The 18258-nt window shown below is 39.0% G+C and overlaps 2 protein-coding genes across 5 annotated transcripts in view; one reads left to right on the top strand and one right to left on the bottom strand.

Annotated features, from left to right (window-relative positions):
• pex14 (peroxisomal biogenesis factor 14) overlaps window positions 1–10599 on the bottom strand; it is a 60523-nt gene extending 49924 nt beyond the window's left edge. For 2 of the 4 annotated variants that reach the window (XR_006096014.1, XR_006096015.1), the window contains exons 1-2: window positions 10229–10346; window positions 8521–8571 (exon numbers count right to left, since the gene is read on the bottom strand). Coding sequence is in view for 2 of the 4 variants with exons in the window: in XM_042410418.1 (XP_042266352.1) it covers window positions 8521–8571; window positions 10229–10264 (87 nt within the window). In the remaining 2 variants the exon portion in view is untranslated. Of the gene's footprint in view, window positions 1–8520; window positions 8572–10228; window positions 10350–10575 lie in introns of those variants that run through there. The other 2 variants (XM_042410418.1, XM_042410419.1) reach the window with 2 other exon arrangements.
• A 1126-nt stretch (window positions 10600–11725) lies between these two features.
• Window positions 11726–18255, top strand: dffa (DNA fragmentation factor, alpha polypeptide). Its single transcript, XM_042410167.1, has 6 exons — window positions 11726–11967; window positions 13608–13766; window positions 13874–14028; window positions 14423–14627; window positions 15586–15713; window positions 16801–18255. The coding sequence occupies exons 1-6, from the start codon at window positions 11874–11876 to the stop codon at window positions 17020–17022; spliced, it is 963 nt and encodes a 320-aa protein (XP_042266101.1). The 5' UTR covers window positions 11726–11873; the 3' UTR covers window positions 17023–18255.
• The last annotated feature ends 3 nt before the right edge of the window (window positions 18256–18258 follow it).

Raw genomic sequence — 18258 nt, 5'->3', positions numbered from 1 at the left:
TGTTTGGCTGATGTGCTCTATTTTAGAGGGTTTTAAGATGATTTATCTCAGTTTCTGCATTTTGTCACTTTCATTTTAGCCAAGAGAGTATAGCCCACTATCTCTTTTTTTTCAGATTCCCCAGATAAAGCCACAATCTCAGGGCGCCACACACTGAGAAAGTCTGAAATCCCATTAGCATTTTGCTTTCATTATTTTTAATCAAACCCAGAAAACCGACACATATTAATTAATATCCATTACCAGTTTTTGCCCCTCTCCCAGAGAAGACGTTGGGGGGAAAAGAAGCAATTAACTTAACAAAATAATCAAAAAAATGATTTCAGAAATCCCTGATAAATGTCATGTGAGGTCCCGTCTAAATGTAAGAAGTGTAATACATTCTTGCTGTCATATTCCATTAAACTGCTATTACAGTCTTGATAGAACTATTAGTCACTACATTATTAATAACATTAATGTATTTACATTTTTGGTGTACAAGCCTGCTTTCATGCAATAATTTATGAACGCGACTTCAGATATGTTATAACGTTGCCCATCTAGGCTCTTTTGTGTTTATTATTGATTGTGAAAACAGTCAAAATTCCAAGTCTAAACCCCCTTCTGCCCTCCCCCCACCCCTTAATGTATTGGAGTGGGCTGTTTACATTAAAGGACTGGAATAAAGTGCATTTACATCTGAAGCATAACTTCATAATTTACATTCCAACATTTATTAGAGGTGACAAACGAGCATTTGGTCCACTCGTGCTTTTCCACAATGCAGCACTCATTCAATCCATATAAATTACAGCTGGGCTAGGGAGTGCAAGAGCAAATTATTTTATTATATTTATGCATGTATGACTCTATAGGGGGTTACTAAGACAAACAGGGAATTACTTGATTAGGCCAACTGTGGTTAACAAAGAAAGAAATATGAGATTGAGGGCTGGGCCAATCAAATTTCAGCATTATTTAAATGTTTGGCCCTTATTCAAATATCTAAAATACACATATCTTAGTATAAAAGCTTTAGATTTATAAGCCTGTTGTATTTTTTAAATGAGTAAACTGCAGATGTTATCTTTGCTGCATTTTAGAGTACAACACTGTGTATTTTATATAGCATAGAGAGCTCTTAAGTATTGCTGTTTTAATAGCTTACCCTTAGCTAGAACTAATATTATTCAATTAAAATAAACTTGCCTAAAAGGCAGTATTATATTACATAATTAGACAGGGCAGCATTTTCAGAAGTGTAGTTACAAATGCACTAAGGGGATCCCAGCATTTGAACAAATATCTGGCGCTGTAGGGGAGCTTGCCGATAAATTAACAGCTAATAACTTACTGGGAAGCCAGATAAAAGGAGAAAAAAATGTTCCCCAAAGTGTCAATTACAAATAATTTTCCTCTGATTTCCATACTTGTGAAAGCATGATATGCTAAAAAGCATTTTGAATGGTGTGTCAAAATTGCAGGGTGTTCGTTTATTTCTTTTTTTATCATTATTATTATTATTATTTTTATACACTGGATTCATTTGGGGTTGGAAAAAGAAGTCAGCATCAGCAGCAGGGTTGTTTTTTTAGGATGGTCTCAGCTCAGAAAGTGTTAAACATATGACTCCCACGCAAGATCACTTACTGGTCAGGTTGTAGAGAGACAGACAGACGGGTGCGGGGACAGGGGGAAATGAATGGGGGATTCAATCAAATTCATGTTCATTAAAATCAGAGGACATCACAAAAAAATAAAAAGATGCTGACAAATCAAAGGGTCTCAGTACCTGAATTACCATAGTCATTTACTTATTAAAGCTAGGATGCTTCCTGTCAATCAAGAGCCATCACATTCTCCATTTACAGCGGAAAGCCGGCGTAATTGCTTCTCATACTAATCAACACAACTTGTGTAATTATGCCTTGAAAGTGACATTGGAGGCTGAGAGCGATGTGAGCAGTCTTGACAGCGGAGACATCTCAGATTCATCGGGAGATTTCTAGCCTTGCTGCAAGGAGACAAGCCACTCTCAGACCAAGTTACTCAGTCGAGCAGTTTACAACCATAAACACAAAGAAAAGATGATAAATCAAGCTGAAGTAATTACAAAGCAGAATAGAGTATAAGGGAAGCTCAGCTCAATAAGGCCAATTTCCCAAGTATATTGAGGCAAAATGACTACGCTGTAATTAAACTGGTGTCGTATTTCTATCATTTCTTAAGTAAACATATTATGACAGTTCACTAAATTGTGGGAGAATAAGAAATTACAGCTCTGTTACCATGCTGCTTACATTAATATGCTTGCTGAGACGAAAAAACCCTACAAATAAAGTCCTAAGCATTCATTAAAGTTTATTGAATTCAGCTTAATCACAGACTTTACATACGTCTCCAAAATGAACTTTGCGTAAAACTAGCTTCAACATTCTTCTGAGCATTGGAAAACTATCCAAACCATATTCCCAGGCTGCATCTGTCACTAGTCACACTGCGGCCCAGCCAGGAAGGTCAGAGTGAGGTCAAATTACTGCAACAAATCAAGCGCCACCGGTCATGACACCGAGCGCTATCTTCATAAAATATGTGAATTATTGACATAAAGTGACAACAGCTTCTTCTTCATATACAATAAACTTTACAGTAAATTAAAGGATTTTCAATGCTTTCATCAAAAACGTCAAGATAAAAAAAAAACCACTATTGTCTGTGTTGGCAACGCAGATCTGAGTCCGGCTCAGCACATGAGGCAGAAACCACAAAATAAATAAAATTTATAAAATGGGTTGGACTCATCTGTGCTCATGATTTTCAAAGAGGTGGGTGGAACCATCAGAAGAAAAAGTCACCAACATCAAAAAGAAGTCAACTGATAATTCTGGCATACTATGAGGGGAATAAGCATAATGATTTCATCTGCTAACAGAAACGAAGATGAGAGATTTATGGCTCATAAAAAGTTCAAAAGACAGAAAAACCAAAAATCCTTGTCTGTGTCATTCCTCACTCATGACCTCCAAACTTTAGCACATGTTGAAGACAAAGTACAGAAATGCTCTTTTGTGGCCAAATATGAGAAAAACAGCTACAGTTACTGACACAGAAAAACAGAGGCTTTTACAGGAAAAGCTTGTGTGATTCACCCCCTTTGCGTTCAACTCTAATGAGTCAAAAAGTGTGACCCGCACTTAAACAAGAAGTCACAGCCAGAAGCTGTAAACTCATCCCCCCCCCCCCCCCCCCCCCCATCCCCCCACCCCCCACCACCACCACCACCACTACCATCCAAAGCCAGCAACGTCGGCAGGACCTGGAAGATGTGCTCCGAGCATGCACGATAAATCTGACGTGAAATCATAATCATAAAAGCAATTAGCTGACCCTGCGCCACTCGTCCTTGGACATGACAGTGAGAATTCATACAGAGTCCTCTAAGGAGGCTGGCTGCCGGGTTGAGCGAGGAGGGGAGAAAAGTGCAACACAGCAACAATAAAATGGAGGGCCCTTCCTGTATCATTAACCACCGAAACAAACAGCGCATGATGCACAATGAGTGCTGCGCTGAGAAATAGAGAATTGAGCTTTTATTCTTTCCAAAGAGAAAATATCAGTGCGACCACTGAAACAAAACTGTGGTCTGAAACTGTTTCACATGTACAACCATGGTGAAGTAAAATAACATCAGAATGATGCCATTTCATCTCCATATCTTACATCGCTCCACATTAGGCCGCACTGTGCGCTTGCAGTTTTCAGATAACATCCAGAATGAGTTTACTTTTTCTGAAATTAACCACGAAAATATGAAGATCGATGCTTTCCCCCCCACACACACACACACACACACACACACACACATTTATTCTGTGCTGCTGCAGAGCGTGAAACATGTTTACAGTCAACGTGACAGGATACAGAATCTATTGACTGTAAGATGGCAGGTGATCAGATTTATTCGACTTTTCTCTTTCAAGGAATGTGTTAGAATCTGAGAAATCTCTCCTCACACACCCTCGCATGCACACACACACACACACACACACACACACACAGTTTCTCACACCATCACTTCCCACCCAGTAATTACAGCAAGGCCGGACTAGTGGCTGCCACCTAGTGACCGTCTTCTCCAATAATCATGAAATATCTCTATGGCTCGCGCCCCCACTTGGACCATAACTCTCCTTTACTGCAGACAGCTCCAATAAAGGATTACAATTACAATTAAAGTAATGAGCAAAGAGGAAAAAAGGAAAATCTCAGAGAAGGTTCCCTTGACTAACTAAATGGTAGCCTAGTTTCTTGACAGAATGGAGTTACCATACCAGACTCATTACTGGCTCCCATTTCTTATTCTGCCCCAATAATTAATTCGGAGCGTGTTGAAACCTGGAGTCCTCAAAAATTAAAATAATGGTTTTAAAAGTGATGGATGTGAAATGAATTGAAATGTGAATGATCAAATAAGAGATTAACTTCTTGTTATTTTTGCTTTATGATGGTGAAAATGAAAAAAAACCTTCAAATCACTTAAAAATATGTTCTGTTTTGTTTTGTTTGTTTTTTGGGTTTTTTTTTTTTAAATTGTGCAAGTCATATAATCCGGTGAAGAAAACACACACACACACACACACACACACAAAGGCAGGATAGATTGCTGTTAAAAAGACACATCTTTCAACAAGCACATGTTCCGGGGGGGGGGGGGGGGGGGGGGGGGGGGGGGGGGGGATAGTTCAGAGCAAAAAATAACTGAGTCAAGACCCGAGAGTAACCTCTGACTTCCTGGTATCACAACTGTGTTACATTTCTGTTTCACCCACGCTTAAGTGAAAAAAAAAAAGAAAAAAAAAATTCTCTTTTCAGAGCTAACATATGAGCAACATCTGTCCGCCTGCGACTCACAGAGATCAGCAGAAAAGCTGTCAGGGAGAGAGGGAGAGGTGAAATGAGGAGAAAAAGACCCAGAGAGAGACAAAAGGGTACAGTAGCAGTGTTGGTGCCTTCAATGATTACTGTTCTGCCATCCAGCCAGGTCCCCCACAACTCCTGCACTTAACACGCTGTTCCTTTCCCCCCCCCCCGCCCCCCTCTCTCTCTCTCCCTCTATAGTATGATGGCTATTGCAGAGGGGCTACGGAAATTTGGAGACTGCTGAGCCAAAACAGATCACTTCAAAGCAGCTTATTTAACGCTTGCTAAATTTTTCATCATAGTTGCTTAATATCCTGGGGAAGGGGAGCTTTTGAAGTTGCTGTGAGACCGGGATATTCTTCTTACGATTCTTTTTTCCCCCCCTCCCATTACCACCCTCCCTCTGCTGTACTAAAACCCCCAAACCTAAACACACACACACACACACACACACACACACTCCTCAAACTCAGTTTACATTACATATGCCCACATCCACATACAAGAGGTTGGTACAGATGCATCTCCTGCTCACATAAACCGTACACTTGCATCCTCATACACAAATATATACTTTTTCATTTGGGGCCGGTGAGAGTAAAATGACTTCATTCTAGCAGGGATCAGCGCTCCTGTAGATCAGCTGCACGCCGACACGTCATGTGGACACTCGGCCCTCCCTTCATATAGCAGCAACAAAAAGTTTCTCATTAAGTGGCAGAGGTTATTCCTTTTTTTGTTTTTAAATGGATGTTTTCAGACAAAACTAGAGACAAACTGACTCTGTTTGACTGACTTGATAAGTTAAGATAAGTTAGCCTGATACCAGAACACACACAATTTGGTGCAACTCACAAATTTATGTGTATCTTCAAAATATCAAATATCACAACAGTTTGATCCAGTATTGTAATGTCAACAATGTCAGGATATCTTGTTTTCATCTAAACTACTAGTATATAATTTCTGAGAGGACAAAAAATAGTAACATGGGTATGATGGCCGAGCAGGTATTCATTTTTTATTTTATTCACAACAGTCAAATAAGATATCTCTAATCCAATATCTAGTGTCATATTACAATATACTGTAGATATTATGCCGATTTCAGATCTGACTTTACTTTTTATTTATTATGTGATAAAAGGGATTTGTACACATATAATTGTTGTTGTGATGTGTTTGGGTGGATTTGAAGGCAGTGAGGACAGAGTGATAGGAAGAGACGAGTGGTGAGCACAGGGTGTCACTGCAGGGAGAGTGAGCACAAATACTAGGGAGACACCAGCAAGAGACTGGCAGGGATAATGGCCATGGCACCGATGAGTGGAAGGTGGGAGGGGGGAAGGGGGTTGTAGACGGAGACGAGGCAAGCAGGGGTGAGAGCGAGCAAAGAGCAGCGCCAGAGGCAACAGCAGCGGCTGGCAGCGACTGGTATACCAGTCAACCATGGAACGCACACTCACACAGTCTCTCCCACCCGTTTTTTTTTTTTTTTTTTTTTTTTCTATCTAACTGCAGGTCCAGACCTGCCCCTCTGGCCTGGATGGTGGCAGAGGCTGTGGCACCAACCCCTGAGCTGGGCCCTCTTGCCACAGAGGAGAGCCCACACTGTGCAGTGTGCCAGGGCCTGCTGATCTGGGCGAGGTGAGTCAGAACCTCTTAACATGACTGGTGTCCCCAGCCTGACACACTGGCTTGTCTGACATGCACATGTGCACATAAATGTTATACAAACGTGTATGTGCTCTCTCTCCCTCTCTCTCTCTCTCTCTCTTTCTGTGCCCTCCCAACCCTGCCAGCACTCCCTTTCCTCTCATCCAGATAAAATCCTTTCAGACACAAATTTCAATTATTCACCTCATCCAAATAATGCCATGTGACAAGAATTATCCCTACTGTAATAATCCACTTAACTGGGAAAGAGCAGCTCATCAAAAAGAGAAAGGAGAAAAGGGGTTGGAAGTGAAGGTGGTGGTGGTGGGGGGGGACTTGTCAACCAGTCTCGAATCAGGACCCTCATAACAAGAATTTCTTCCCTTTTTGAGGAGGCAGTCTTGAAGCGCACTGGGATGATGAAATTGAAGTAAATTGAAAGAAAGCCTGGGAGAATGCTCCCACAATCAATAACCCCAGGATTAAATTAGCCTTGGCATGAAGGGATGATGGGGGGAGGATGAAGAGTGAATGGTGGTGAATGACATTGAGACATGTAGGCTGAACAACAGAGCACTCCTCTAACCTGGATGCTGTGCCCATACAAGGACAGTGAATGTATATGTGATGTGCTCCGTCCCACTAGGCAACGATATGCTCCTGGTTTTAAGTGTTGTCATCACTTGGGCCGAGCCTGTCTTATGAACACTTTCCTTTACATGTTAGTGAAAGGTAACTGATGTTTATTGACATTAAAAGTTATTGGCTTTGCATGTATTCAATTCCTGAATCCTTATGAAGACTCAAGTTTGCATAGCAGGCTACTTGCAAAACTTTTTTCAGAGTTATTTTACTTAAGTTCTCTACTCTGAGGAGCCTGGATTAAAGCAGGGGGCAAAAACTTTATTCAACTGATACAAAAGCTTTATTTCATCGTATTTCTATAACTTACGACTTCATATGTATAACTACTGTGATGAAGCAATGAAGCTATATTTACACATGTCATGACATTAAAAGAGTACAACTTCATGAATGAGTAAGAAAACTTCCTTTAAAAGTAATTATTAAAGTTGTGGGTAGTTGTGGGAGGGTTGCAGGGCTCAGGACGTGACTGAGACATAGTCTATAGTTGACAAAAACATGTTTATCATTTTTCTGTTGAAGACTACTGACTATTGGTGAAACAGCTAAAAAATATTCCTGGACCCAATTGTGGGTCATGACCCAGACTGAAAATCAATGGGCTAAACTAAGAGACAAAGGTATTTGGTGAAAGTTTTATGCTAAAAATGATTAAAGCAACAGTGAAACCATTATGACTGCTAAAATAGACATCTCTGCATGCCTTTTACTCTCCACAGACAAGAAACTTGAAGTACTCTCTCATTATGGGCTTGGGGACATCATCAGTGTGGTGCTTAAATGACTGGCTGCTAATTGGAAGCCTTTAACACTTGATCTATCTGGGGAATGTGTAGTATCATCTGATTAGCTGAGGAAAAGTTGTTTGTTGATTTAAAAAAAAAAAAAAAGGATGAAAACAACTATGTTTAAGTCACTGCATCATAAAAAACACAATATCTGTGCACCATCAATTGCCAAGAGAGTGCAGATTTTCATTCTTTGAAAATACAACAGCAGCTGAATTCACTGTTTAGCACTCTGTCAGAGGAAGAGAGTTGACTTCAGCCGCTTAAGTCTTTCAAACTTACACACTTTTTTACTCAATTGATAGTATGCCGTTAAGAATCATGGCATGCAGCATAATTATTAATATCTGAAATTTATTTCAACCATTTGTGAGAAAGTATTCATCAAAACATGGTTTTCTCAATTGCATGAGATTAAATTAATTATCTAACCTGCATTCTATGTCTAATACACACTCACAACAAATAGACATTAAATTCTTTTGTGATTTCATTGTCAAATAATTTGTATTAAATACTGAATCCTTACCAGTGATTCTCTGGGGGGAGCTGCTGCATCATGCCCAGGTGGAAGTCCAGGCTGAGAAGATATACAAACACTTGTATTAGAGTGCCATCTACTGGATGACAGAGGCTGTGGTTGTTGAACGCAGCAGTTTTATTTACAGTTAGAAAATATCTATCTATAGAGGGGTAACATGTCTTTTAATTTTATACTACTTTCCTGGACATTTTTTAAGAAATGTGAAGGTATTTAATAGTTTTTAGGACATCTTACACACTCAATATATTTTATACTCAATATTCACAGCATTTTTACATGTAGTTCTTCATTTGCATAAATTCTTAATAAATTATATTCTCAACATTTCTTTGACAGAAAAAAACATACTTTTCAGTATGCAGTTTGAGTGTCATACAATATATTAGCAGCATATTAGGCTGTTTCTTAAAAACACAGCTACACTAAACAAATTCAACACTTTTTTCCCCCATTTTTCTTATAATTTGTACCAGCTTGCACCACCATTTCTGTAAAATGTCCTAAAAAAAATACCTGTTAAATACTTGCAAATTGCTCAGAAAATTTCCAGGAAATTTATACAAAACTGAAGGAACTCTAAAATAAAGCATTACCACAACAGATTTATGCTGATGAAACAAACTACACTAAAAAAGATAAAAACATGAACATTTTAATATATTTTTAAAAAGCTGACCAACTTGTCAGTCTGGCATTGATGTAAAGTACAATACATTCTCTGTCATTAACATTTCCTGAATACTTTTCTGAATTAACATAAATAGGTACAGTATATAGATGGAGGAATAAAGTCTAAATAATAAAGAGGAAATCAGCCTTTTGCATTTAATTTGTTTAGACTTCCTCTGCTCAATATACTGCTGTGTAATAACGGAAATAGCAAGATATTATCTGGAATAATGTGCATACAGGATCTGGCTGTTGCTAATACATTAGTTGATTAATTATAAGTAATAGTTTTGTAAATGTTAGCATGCATGACATCATTAATCCACTCCATTATGTTACTTCATTTGCTCTCCTGCTCCATCGGTCTGTGGATTTATGTCTGTGGACATAAACTCTTCCTTTCAATGTTTAACTTTTGCAGTAATACTAAGCACATTTTATCTCGTGCAGCAACTGCTTATTGGTGGTATAAAATGCTTGATGAAATTGTCCCTGGTGAAATGTATGAGCCACAACTTTCCAGTAACATATGTTTCTCGCAATGATCGATGCAGCTTGTCGGCTATTTCAACCAGCACAATGACAGCTAAGAGCCTTATACAAACCACCAGGGCTTGTTTGGCTAACAGTGACCTTTCCGCATCCTATCATTAACTGCACATAATAAGACAGAGGCAGTGCTACACGGTCAGATGGATGGACGTACACTTGGTAATGGTAAATAGCTAGCAGGGGTAAATTAAGCAAGCCACGTAAGTTTCGGCAACATGTGGTAAAGCACAAGAACGTCAGCCTGGCCCTTCGCGTCCACTTATCAACACGACCATGTCTGAGATCCAACTTTTGAAACGGCTCAAGAGCTAGCTAGCATGCTAACTAGCGAGCATGCTAACCTCCGCTGGCTGAACACTAGCTAACTGACACAAATGGTCATTTAAGGGTCACGAACTATAAGCACATCATCAGAGTGCACTGTCATGTCTGGACACAAAGACGTAATTGCCATAGTTTCGTAAATGTAGACCTGTGTTGGTGGATCAGGCTGGTCGGTGGATGCCATCTTCCTATCCCTCGTTTGCTTTGGAGGCTGTTCGAGTGAATCACGCTCGATTGCTTTTTCTGAAGAATAAACAACATATACGTTCAGTGAACAAACATTGCTGAGTTCATTGTGTCTGGAGCCGCTTGTGTTTGCAAGCACAGTATCAGCGGAATATAATAATTAATATAATAATAAACTTAATAAATGTAAAACATACTTAAAGGCAGGTTCACAATTTTTTAAGCCTGTCTTAAAATAACAGTCAGGAGCCCAAATGAACAGTGAAACATGTTTTTCTTGCCATAATCATTCTTCCTGTTCATACTGACCATTAGAAGATCCCTTCACAATGCACCTATAAGTGATAAGTGATGGGGGGCCAAAATACACAAGCTTCCTTCTGTGCAAAAATGTATTTAAGAGTTTATCTGAAGCTAATATGAAGCTTCAGCTGTCCAAATGAGTCAAATCAAGTAGATATTTTTCAACGTTACAGTCTTTTTAGTGCCAAAGTCCCTCTTTTTGTTACTATACGTCCACCACAGCACCACAGGGAAACACTCTCAGAGGAAACACAAAGAGGAAATCTGATGCTAAAAATACTGTATATATGTCAGATATCCACTTGATATGACTAGCTGAGACTGCTTAAGCCTCATATAAGCTTCAGATAAACTTTTAAATGCATTTTGTATAAAATGACTGTGTTGACACACTGTGGACTTTGTTCCCCACCAGTTACATTGAAAGTGCATCTGAGGGGGATCTTTCGGCCAGTATGAACAGGAGGAATGATTACAGCAAGGAAAACCTCTTTCACTGTCCATATGGGCACCTTACTTATTTTAGACCTGTCCTTCAGTAATTAATACAACTATATGGTCCCCTCTACAAAACAATCTCAAGATCAATAATGTAGCCTTAAAATGCTGTTGTTTCATGTGATACTGTGCTTTAGTGGTGCATATTCCCAAACATATTTGTAATCAAACAACATCTTAAAAAACAGTGGACCTGGAGTTATTGGGGCATCTGACAGTAATAATAATAATAATAATAATAATAATAATAATTATTATTATTATTATTATTATTATTATCATCATCATCATTGTATACTCTTACCGTAGCTTTGATGTTGTTTCAGTCTGTTTCAATTTCTTGAGGAATGCATAATCAATGGTCCTACAAAAAATTGTACGATAATGTCTAAATAAAGTTTAAAAATGAATAAATAAAGAGTTCATTCTAAATCCACACCTAGCGGTCATTTGTGACATTACATGTTTAGTTCTTCCGCATTGGCTTCATTGATAACACTAACGGTTGGCACACGAAAAGAGTTCTTTGGAGACTGTAATAGTAGTTTTTTTTTCAACTAGCTTTAACTAGAGTTAGAGTGTGAAAATTAGATAAATACTCTAAAATGTACAATCATTTTTCCCTGTCTCCCCTCTTCTAAAATAAATTCCTCTTTTAAAATAGAAAACAACATATCCCAGAGTCCTTAGCGCCATCACGGCGGTTCCGTATTCGAAACTGCTAAAGGCGAAAGAGTGAGCAGGAGCTGTAGTCGGTCAATAGTGTTTAGGAAAATAAGAATTAGAAAAAGAAATTTCCTGACATAATGACAGATAGGAAACCGTGTAAGGTGTGTAATTTCACACGGCAAAAGTCGTATGGGTTGGTGGTTCCTTCCCTCGATGAGCTGAAGACAAAAGGTGAGACGTTATCGACTTGTAAACGTGTCTGCAAAGCTTGATAAAGAATGTAACGAACAAGCTTAAGATAAAACTGAAATTGGAATGAATTCTAATCTAACTTGAATTTTTGATATTTTAGTCTGTATTAAACGGTCATCATTGGTATTTGTATGTGCTTTTTACGAAAAACAATGGTGCCGCATAATGCTTAGTGAAAGTGAAACACATTGATGATAAGATGTATGAGATGATTTGATGTCTTCAGCACCGATCTGATCCACCACCAGCATTGCAGTAGTGGTGATTTTGTCGCCCTGTTTAACCTTACAGTAACTAACAGTTATAGTGATCTTGATCGAGCTGTGCGAAGCAACATTTTCATCATGTCCAAACTTGCAGGAGCTAAACATGAAAACTCAGTCAAGACCTCCCTCCTGTCCTGCTCATTCCTTGAGTGCTAGTCACCAGGCGTTGCCCAAATCATTGAACTCTTCAAGTGGAGTGTTATAGATAGGCTAAGTGGTTCTCAAACTTTTTCACCTCAATGGCCCCTAAACTGACACAAATTAGACCGCGGACCCCCACTTTGTCCCAGAGTCCCACATCTGATAAGATTTTTGCTTTTAGATGTTTTATTACAGAGAGTGTATGAAACCCATGACCAAAATAGTTAAACATTCTGTCATTGTGTCACTTATGGATGAAAACAAATTGTTCCCCTTTTTGCTGGGGATATTGGGGACCCTCGCAATGATCCCTGGGGGTCCCTGGACCCCACTTAAGATATAACAGTGGGGCTCTACAAAAACTCTGTCATCGTATTTTTGAAGCCATCTACATCACAGAAATATAGATTTGTTTTAAATTCATGTAATTGCAGATGACACAATGAATGTTGTCAATTTGAGAACTCACCTTTTTTTACGTTATTATAAAGCTACAAAGTGTTGTTACATGTGTTAGACATTGAAGAATAATGTAACCTTCCTATTTTTGTGGTTTCAGAGAGTATATACACAACATAAATAGTAAATAAAATTCAAAGGTATCGTAGGCAGCCCAGTTTTGCTCTGTTGAAGCTGGTGGTGATTATAACAACCACAGTGCTTGTGTAATTAAACCATAATTGTGCTGTGGGGTTTCATTTGCATTCAGCAGTTATAGTTACACTTCACGGTTTTGCTTCACACCTGAATTCAAAAATCACACTTAAGTTTCAGATACCTACAAGAGGCAGACCTTATTCATATTAAAACCAACCAGACACAATACTGAACTATTTACAATTGGCATAAAATACATATAATTGTAAAAGGCAAGCCAGGGTTTAGGGTGGCAAAGGGAATAAGCAGCACAACCACTCAACAGCAGTGTAGTGTTTGACAAATAGGAACAGCTGTCATGAAAGAGGAGTTGACAGCTAAAATAGATTGACTTGTTTGAAGTACAGAAGTCAAAAGTATTTGCCTGAATCAGCTGACAATCAGGTGGTGTGTGAGCTATGACTTCCTAAAATATTTACAGTAGTTTATATGCCATATTGGGACTGGTTGTCCTCATGGTTTTGCTATGAAGTATGTTCTCTGTGGCACTCATAATAAAGGATACCTATGTAAGTAAGATCTGTAAAGTCTGTCATTTCTCTATTCTTCTGACAGGGTGTGAGTTTCTTGGGTTCACCCCCAGTGACCCGGTCAAAGTGGTCTTAGAGGATGATGGGACGATAGTGGAGGATGATGCCTACTTTTTGTGTTTGCCCATAAACACAAAGTTCATGCTGCTGCATGAAAAAGAGACATGGTCTCCAGGTCGCAGGAGTAAGTAGGTTTACTTGTGTCTGAGTTTTGTCTACAGTCTGATTCTTATCATTTAAGCAGTGAAATGCGCAGCCCTGTGGTTTATACTCATCTACTTCTCATTGTAGTTGATGGTGGTACTGCCTGGATGGCCAGGGAGTCTATGCTGCTGGAGACTGATGCTGTGGACAGCTCCAGTGCTGTAGCACCATGGTGGGATCTGGCTCAGCAGCTGAAGCTGGACCTGGCCAGCATCATCCTCATGTCTGAAGCAGACTTACAGGTGCCAATGTTATTCCTCTATTTCACCTGCAGTCATGCCTATCCCAGCATGTACTGGTACTATTTAAACAATAAGCAAATAGTCCTATTTAAAACCATTTTCTTCATGTCACCATGATGACCTGTGCCAACTGAAACTCCCTTCAGTGTGTCTGAGTTAACTGTCATCCATAAGGTGTAACAGTGAACACAGGCAAACTTCTTTAAAAGACCAAAATATATTTACCATTTTTGAAAAAGCCTTCCTTGCTGTACTTTTAACTTCACTGTGCATTAATTCCTTATTTTGTTCCATTGTTTGTTGTTGCTTTGACTTTGAGGCACTATACAGCCATAGTGTTCTCAAAGTTGTATATCGTTGCTTTAAATATAATTTGTGTCACCTGCTGTTCCAGACCTTAGTGGATGCCCCATGCCCTGAGCTAGCCTCTGCTCTGGGCTTCCAAGAGAAGAAAGCTGAGAACCTCCAGGAGACATTGCAGAGGGTTTTGGACCGTAGGGAGGAACAGAGGCAGTCCAAGGAGTTGCTCCAGCTCTACCTCAAAGCTGTAGAGAAAGAGGATGGGCAGCAGACAGAGCCAAGCCAGCCCAGCCTGGAAGGTACGGCCATATTATTATGTGGTGGTTTTCATTTTTACAATTTGGACTTAGTTATCCAAAATAAAGATTTGGCAAATTTGTAAGAGGTTTCATAGTTTATCCTGTGGCTTTCTGACACAATAGAAACAATGTGATAAGTGGAGACTCCTTGGTCCTTTTAGTTTTTGCGTTTTAGATCAAAGAAACTCTACAGAGAATCCCACAGCAGTACTTGTTCTTAAGAAAAACAGTAATTTAGATTATTTTGATTTAGAGAGTAATATCTGACAGTGTCTTTTACAGTGCTCAAGTATCTTTCTTCTATCCGAAAAAAAATAGAATGAATAGCTGTGATCAATAAGCATGAGCACAACATCCGGCAAAATAATCAATACTGTATTATCCTATGATTGTGTAGCCCTGCAGGGAGGTAATGACCCAAAAACCAGTTGTTCTTCAGACATGGGTCAGAGACAGTGTCTTTGCTTATAAAACTTTAATTGGCTATCAGAATTTTTGAGGAAAAAATAAATCTGAAAATTATCATTGATAAATATCTATATATTTATTTATTGAAGAGCAAAGGGCAGAATGTGAATTCAATAGATCAATATTTAAATACATCAGTGTTGACTTCCTAGTAGTTTGTCATGTACTCACAGCAACCAAATACAGGAGGAGTTCTCCTTGACACAGTAACTTTTTTTTAAAAAGTACATTTGGTGAAAAACAACTGTAGCTATAATATCTTAATATGTTATTTTACTGAGACACTTCAGTGCTAAGATGTATTGATAAATCAGTAATCTGTCTCCTCTGTGGTGCTCTATAGTATTTACTGTAGATGAAGGCAGAGCTGTGCTTGTGCCTTTTGGTCACTAGGTGGAACCCTTGTTGCTGCTGAATAATCCCACCTCTTGCAGCGTTTTACTGTCATACAACAAATGGTCCTGACAGAGAACCTGTTTCAATGTGATAGGGGCTGGAGACGTGGACATGCCGGACGGGATGGAGGTGGACTCGGTGTCTGGATTCATGTCCAGGACACTGATGGTCCTGAAAGGCAAAACAAGCCCAGAGACCAGACTATCAACTGGAGATCTGCAGGTAGCCCACTCACACCACTGATTCAGTCTGCCTCAAGACTTCTGCAGATAAAAAATACTCCAAACTTTACTTTAAAATTATACAACTGCTGTATATAATTGCAAATGCCTCAGACGTCACAGTCTTAGAACTTTCTAAAAGGTTTATAGGGAAGATTTAGAATGACCTGAGCAAACAAGGTGCATTTACATGTCACAACAATGTGGGGCCAGTCTTCAACTGTCTTGTGCGTCATCATATTCTCATCACATTCATATTCTGGAGCAAGGCTTTTGTTGTAACATATTAAGTCTTTAATAAGCAATTACCTAAAAATGCAAGTCCTGTCGCAACACATCCAGAATTAAATAGTGATATCATATTATTATTATTACTATTATTATTATATACTTCAAAGGACATTTATTTTAGCTAAAATTCAGGTGCAAAATTTTGTCCACTCGTATACATACACAAAGCAACCAAAATATTAGAAGCACCTTTGAATATAATGAAGTCCAATACACCAACACCACTAACTACAGCCTCAAAAATGACCATAGAGTGACTACATGATTTATTATAGGGCTGTCAGAAAGGATTGCATTAGTCTGTGCAGGTCTGTATATAAAAATATCCTGTTTTTTAACACAAGAGATATTTATTGTCATTTCATGATGTAAATAGGGCTGCAACTCACGATTATTTTCACTATCGATGAATTTGTCGATTATTTTCTCAATTAATCAATTCGTTGTTTGGTCTATAAAATGTCAGAAAATGTTGAAAAATATCAATCACTGTTTCCCAAAGCACGAGTTAACGTCCTCAAATGTCTTCTTTTTGTCTTGAACAACACTCCACCACCGAAGATATTCAGTTTATTGTCATAGAATACTAAAGAAACCAGAAAATGCCATTGAAGATGCCATTTACAGGTGCTGCAGGGGCAGCGTCTGATATCAGGGGAATAGAATTGAAATTACACCCACAATCAGGGTCTGTCTGGAAAGATGAGCCTGGCCAGATTGGACTTGCAGAATAAAATTGTTTTCACTGCTTTGCAATACATATTCATGTTTGTCTTCTCCTTCCCATGTGTCTATAGATGGTAGTGACCAGAGGGGTGGAAGCTATGGAGCCGGTACTTGGCTGGGACAGAGAGAGGACGTCGGCACTTCTGCAAGCCTGCGAAGCCGAGCTGACCAGACGTCTTCAGCAGGTTCAGGCCATGCAGTCCATCAGGAGCAGCACGCAGCCAGACAGCAGCCAGCAGTCCAACGAGAAGAGCGCAGAGGAGAGAGAGGAAGCCCAAGGCCCGAGCAACTAGGCCGAGGCTTCACCCGAGCAGAGACTGATAAGAATTCACACTGCCTGCCTCAGGGTCAGTAGAATGGGATTAATCCCGTGTTACCGATAATATCCATGATTATGGAATCCATGAATGCTGATGATGTTGACGTTTGCGTCATCTTTGCATCAACTTGCAAACCACTTGAATGCTTTTGCCTCAAGAGGAGGCACAGTGATTTGCACAAGTCATGTTTATCAAAGACATTTTGCAGTAACCACTGGAATCAACTCTCTACTGGCTCCTTATTTTGATGAGAGCCATGCTGTGAAAATAACCCCAGATAAACATAAGGTTTTCTATATATTGTTGCTCTTGAATCAGCTTCTCAGTATTGTTGTCGTACTGTCTGCTGCCCCTAAAACACTGCCAATTAAAACAGACATTATGCACTGAGTTTTATTTCAGGATTTTAGTCTAAATATAGGTAAAAATATACTTTAGCTAAGAACTTTGTGGATTACTTTGTATCTGCTGACAATAATTACCATATTGTGCACTATATTTACTGTCCACTATGTTTACATTCATCCACTAATGCCCACTAAAAATTCCACAACTGGAACAAAAAAAGTAGTATCTATGGTATGTATGCTACTTTTTCCTGACAATCCCACATTGCTGTTCCGCATTGGCTTCACTTCTCAGGCCCAGAACTACCAGCTTGATTGCTGGTAAGTGATTAGTAAGTGTCTGAAATATCAATTTGCTGTTCATTATTGAGTCATTTATTGTATGTCTATGATGTAGGGAGAGAATAAGGGAGTGATTTGGAGGTATAGGGGGTCTTTAGGGAAGTTAGATGTAGCACTGTGTTATTTTATGTCATCTTGTCATCTCCTGCAAAAAGAAATAAGTGTTATGTTCACACTACTGTTTCCATAGTTTTTACCTTTTTTTTTTTTTTACCTAGTTTTAAAGTCCATGAGCATACTGTCAATGTCAAGAAATGTCTTACGAGGGATGAAAACTCAAAATATTTTCTAAAAAGAGGTTCTCCTATAGCTGTTGAAGATCTATCAGTTTGGTGGTTGATCAGTAATTATGAATATACTATTGACTTACGCCACAGTCTACAATTGTGGCGTAAGTCAATAATCTACACAATTTTGTGTACCTCAGTGTGAAATGTCATCATTACCTGATCTGTGACCATTAAGGGAATCTCTACATGGAAGAGTGAGTGGTAGAAATACCTTTTTGAACCGTGATGAA

The sequence above is a fragment of the Thunnus maccoyii genome, chromosome 4 (genome assembly GCF_910596095.1).
Source record: "Thunnus maccoyii chromosome 4, fThuMac1.1, whole genome shotgun sequence".
NCBI lineage: Eukaryota > Metazoa > Chordata > Actinopteri > Scombriformes > Scombridae > Thunnus > Thunnus maccoyii.
Note: the sequence above shows the minus strand (reverse complement) of the source record. Positions and strands in the feature narration are given on the sequence as shown.